General features: G+C 41.3%; 1 protein-coding gene and 1 non-coding gene across 2 annotated transcripts in view; both read right to left on the bottom strand.

Moving 5' to 3' along the window:
- Nucleotides 1–335: 335 nt before the first annotated feature.
- Nucleotides 336–5,331, bottom strand: part of CLDN12 (claudin 12) — an 8,988-nt gene continuing 3,992 nt past the window's right edge. The window contains exon 4 of the mRNA XM_004702649.2: nt 336–4,120. Coding sequence (XP_004702706.1) covers nt 3,353–4,087 — 735 coding nt within the window. The 5' untranslated portion in view covers nt 4,088–4,120 and the 3' untranslated portion in view covers nt 336–3,352. The remainder of the gene's footprint in view (nt 4,121–5,331) is intronic.
- Nucleotides 682–845, bottom strand: LOC115869298. Its single transcript, XR_004046115.1, has one exon. It is a non-coding gene; the product is annotated as a U1 spliceosomal RNA (small nuclear RNA).

Genomic DNA, 5,331 nt, shown 5'->3' with positions numbered 1-5,331 from the left:
AGTGGTTCCAGAATTCCATATTTTAAATTCCTTTCCAATTCCTATTCTATAGTGCTGTACTGGTACTTAATTTATATACATTTGAGAAATATTTCTTAACATTTTCACCTGCAAGTTCGGAAATGGAAACAGAAGCAGAAAGCTGGGGAAGCATTAGGGTGGAGGGTAGGCAGGTGTTAACGTGAGTGAAGGGGAAGAGAAGATCCACCGAAAGCAAACAGGGAGGGGAGCATGCACAGGACAAGCTATTGGGAGGCTTGATAAATTGCTGAATACAAAAAACGAGGATCTGAAATATAAACCCCACTAATTTGTAATAAAAAGAAACGCAGAAATTTATAAAAATACAACTTTTAATAAACATCAGGAAGTACCATACAATTTTATCAAGGTTTTACAGTGCAGTTTACAGCAAACATACTATCCCTTATATTGTATATTTACAAGCAAAGTAAAATCAGGGTTGTTTCCCTCCTCTCTCCCATGCCTAGATAAACCAAACATTGCGTCATCATACCACATTTATGGTTATTTCCCAAGTAGAAGCTTATAAAAGCTGTTAATAGGCTTTTAACAACATAGGTAACCCCACCCTCATCACAGTGACAACCTGATGAGTTCTGAAAGTGCCTACGAAGAACTGCAAACACTTGGTTTCCTTGGATGGCTTTTTTTTTCTTCCAGGGGACATCACGAACGCAGTCCTCCACTACCACAAACCATACAGTCGAGTTTCCCACACTTGGGGAAATCGCAGGGGTCAGCACACCAGGAGTGCAATGGATAAGCCTCGCCCTGGGAAAACCACCCTCGCGACCATGGTATCTTCCCTGCCAGGCAAGTATCCTTGGATGGCTTTGAAGAATAGCTATTGATAGCAACTCAGAAATAGTAAACAAAAAAGACAGTAAGGAAAACAGCTGTTTCCTTTGCCTAGTGAATACACAATAACTACTCATTGGGAGCCATAGATTCTGAAGCCAGGAACGGTGTAACATTCATATTTATGATCCCATACACTAAAAACTCTCTAGTCTCTTTAACAGTGTTCTTGCTCTTCAACACTGCTGACACAAAGAACAGTGGTGACATTCCTGACACTCTGGGCAAAAGTTCTGAAAGAGAGAGAGGACTGAATTCAATTAGCAGAGGGGATAAGGGAATTAATATTCATCTTGAAATTTACCTGTTGCTGTTTTGGAATAATCAAGATTTAGTTACACCTGTGAAGAATTAGAAGGAATCAAAAGCTTTAACTAAAAAAGATAACCTTGCATGCTTTGTACTGATGGTCCTTGAAAATCATACAACTAGACTTATTTGTTATATATATAGGCTGGAATAATAATGAAAAAAACATTCTACATACATCCACACTAAGTACCATTCATATTCAGATTTGCAAAAGAGGCATAATAAACTGTTTCCCATGCAACTCTAGTTTTGTAAAACCTGAAGGCTAACAAAATCCTTATGAAGCATAGCACTAATATGTACCAAATTAATTAAATAAACAGCTCCAACTCATAAGGATAAAGACCCATGATTCCTGACTTTCTAAGCATTTGGTATAACATTCACATGGCTTCCTTGTGTTATCCATTAGATTAAAATCAAAACAAACTTCTCTCTCCTAAGCAAATCATATTTTCAGATGTGGAAAGGGAAAGCAACTTTTCTACAATTTTGGGCCCATTTTCATGCATCTCATAGTGTTGATACAGAATCTAAGCTAGGGATTCAATGAACTGAAGTAAACTGAACTTCTCGGGTCCAGAAGGTGGCTGGTGTACAATTAACCTGCCGGGCAGAAAGCCTCATCTTTGGGTGAAATGTATTCCTGGACCAATGACTGAGAAGTTAAAGTAAGCTGTCCAATGATGTCAGACAGTTTCTTAATTGCCAGACAACAGTATGACCTTCTATGTTAAATTTTATTAATGGGTCGGACCAGATCTTACAGTACTCATGAATCCTCTATGTTTTTGTATGTGTGTGTGTTTGTGAGTACACCATCAGGTGATTTCCGACTCAAGGTAACTCTATAGGACAGAGCATAACACTAGGCAGCAATCTCTATAGGAGCAGATTGCCCTGTCTTTTCTCCTTCAGAATCACTGGTGGGCTGGATCTTTCCATTAGCAGCTGAATGGATAAGCACAGCATCACTAAGATCCCTCCCCCTGGATCCTCTATAGCACCTAATGAAGTGTTGGGCAGAGAGAATGCTCAAAGACATCGTTAGCAGTGAGAGGAGGAACAGAATCAAATGTGTAGTGGTCCTTGCAAAGTCATACCTTACTTCATCAATCACTCAAACAAGACAGCCATCCCTGAAATTCTAATGTCATTGTCACTGAAAAAAAGGCTCCTGTCCCTTAACTCTATCTCCACAAGAGAACCAGCCATCAGGGCCCCTTTTGCTCCCTTACCTATTGAAAGATTACCTATGGACATGAGTACAGGTTTGTGAAAGAAAGTGATTTCTGCTTCAGAGGAAGCACCAACCCATCACATGGCCCACTTTAACTCCAAAAACAAAATGTATACAATCAACTTCTCATTGTCATACTTTATCCCTACCTAATAAATACTGGAAATGTTAGGCTTTTTCTATTATCATTTTAAATGCATTTTATTTTTAAACACTGACCTGAGGTAGAAGGTAAGACATTCACAAAACAGAGTAAGATTCAAAATACCTACACCTATTCAACATAATAAGAAGCCCTGGTGACGCTAGCCAGAACCAGTGTTGAACAGCTAACTGCAAGGACAGCAGTTCAAAGCCACTAGTCACTGTGCAGGAGGAAGATGAAGCTATCTGCTCCTATCAAGATTTACAGCGCAGCAAGTGGAACACAGGGTCAGCATAAACTTAATGGCAGGGGTGTGTAGAATTTTCTCAATTAGTCCCAAGAAAGATTCAAACTGACTACTGTTAAAATATAACAGTATTTGGGTCAATTTCTTAACCTATTGCCTTTCTTCTTCCAGTTTTAGATGCAAAAAAAGGGTAAATACTCTGAAATATCGATAAAGGTTGTACACAACAGCTTCTCTTGGTCAATTTACTCTAACCACATTACTCAAAACACTTCCATTGAGACATGGGTCTTTTCCATCCACTTAGGTTACTGATATGAGCAATTAAAAATCCTTCCAGTTTAAGAAGATAAAAGGAATCATTCACATTTAAAATAGGGTTTTTATAAAGACTAGCAGCACTCCATTCTACTAGGGCATACAAATTTGGCTTCACTGTCTGGCCAGGGGTAAAAGATGTACATCGGTCCAAAAAAGCTCCTTGCCGGGTGTGCACATGGAGGTTAGGCTCCAGGAGGCTTCTGCATTAGGTGCTGTGTGAAACCACCGGGATGTCGATCTCGATGGCAGAGAGGCGGGAGCGTGTGGCATAGGGCTGTGAGTAATTATGCATACCGGAAGGATGAGAATACAGTGGTTGCCAGAAAGGAGAAGGCAGGGATTTGCATACACAGTACCAAATAAACAGCAAAAAGGCAGTCATAAATAAGCCCCCTGCACTAGCAATAGTAACATAGACCGCGTAGTCAAACGTAAAGACTGGCTCGAACTTCTTGTTCAGATACGTATTATAAAAGATGACCCAAATGGATGGAGAGAGGCTCACGGTACCTGCAAAAAAAAACAGCAGCCCGGCCACCAGGTGGCAGCCTGCACTATTGACCAGACACTTGGCCAGTTTGATGTTGGGCACCGAGGACCTGAAGGCTGTGTTACACATTCCAATCAGGCACAGCAGCAAGGCCCCCACTGCGATCAGGATGCTGAGGGGCAGGGCAAACTGGAGGACGCGCAGGTCCAGCTGGTCAACTGAGGAGTACCATGTAGCGTCGTACATCAGGCAGTCGCTGCTTCCATCATAGCGGGCACATTTCACCCACAGGCCTGTGTAAACAGTCAGGTTCTTCTCATTTCTGTTGAACGTGATAAGTCTTAACTTTCTCCAGTTGGGAAGCAGAGTGCCTGCAAAGAGGCCTGCCACAGAGGCGATGCCACACAGGAAGGAGAGGACTGTAGCTGCGTGAACATCCCGACAGCCCATGGCAGGCAGGCGTGCACAGCCCTGTCAGTCAGACTAGGAGGTGACACACAAGAGGACACATGGTGAGGCGTCAGCAGGATAGGGCAGCAGGAAGGCTTGGCTCCATTAGCAACACAACTAATAATGAAATCTCCACTCAAAGAGGAATACTTTGTCCCTTGATTTCTCTCAATGCACAATATCAGTGCAAATAACAGGTTGTGTGTGAGTTCAGAGCCCTACCACCAACTGGCTCACATGGCAAGAAAGACTTAAGCTGTTTAATTTGCACAGCTAATAAGAGGGACATTCAAAACAAGTTCAAATTCTCTTTAGGAAGGCATCTAAATTTCTCTTGGTTGTAATAACCAATCATTCACTACGCACAAAATTTATTCTGTGTCAGACAATCAAATATGGAGCATGCGTCCGTGCACTCATCAATCATCAAGCAAACAGTCAATTGTGCTACAAACGTAAAAATGAAACTAGCATACAACAAAAACACGAAGGTATGGAGCAAGCAGCACGAGACAACGGCACCCTGGTGGAGGACAGGCTCTGAGCCAGACTGCTTGGTTTCCAAGCCCTATTTTCTCATTTACTAGCTGAGACACCTTTCACCTGCTATGCAACCTCTCTCTGCCAGATTCTCATCTGTAAGATACAGTGCTGATCTCACCACACTGTTTACAGAACTAATGAACACTACTGGCACATTATAAGTATCATGCAAGCGTTAATTATTTTCTTAGTACTCGGTGGCCAGCTCAGTGCCTGGCACACTGAAGAAGCTCAAGACTCATTTGTTGAATGGTAGCTGAGTAGATAAAAACAAAACTTATCTCATTCCAATAGCCCATGCATGCTGAAGAAATTCTAAAACGTAAATGGACCCATCGGCAATGAGTTAATTAAATCAAACTGGGAACAACAAGGGTCCCTGAAATTATGCTACTCAACGACGTCCTATCTCAAGATGACCTGAGTATTTTTAGGGAAATCTGTAGCACTGGATGGTTTTTATGTTATTTGTTACTCATAAGATAAATGAAATGTTTTGTAAGTAAAGACCATCTATCTACTAATGCTACTATTGTAGATGGGAAGACACCAAACTCAGAATGTAGGACTTGGGCCTTGCATCCTCCAAAATGGCTGCAATCTTTCTTTTTTTTTCTTCTTTTAAACATTTTATTAGGGGCTCATACAACTGTTATCGCAATCCATACACACATCAATTGTGTAAAGCGCATTTGTACATC

Source organism: Echinops telfairi, unplaced genomic scaffold, assembly GCF_000313985.2.
Source record: "Echinops telfairi isolate 266 unplaced genomic scaffold, ASM31398v2 ScPeMD7_23;HRSCAF=83, whole genome shotgun sequence".
Taxonomy (NCBI): domain Eukaryota; kingdom Metazoa; phylum Chordata; class Mammalia; order Afrosoricida; family Tenrecidae; genus Echinops; species Echinops telfairi.
This window is presented reverse-complemented; position numbering and strand designations above follow the sequence as displayed.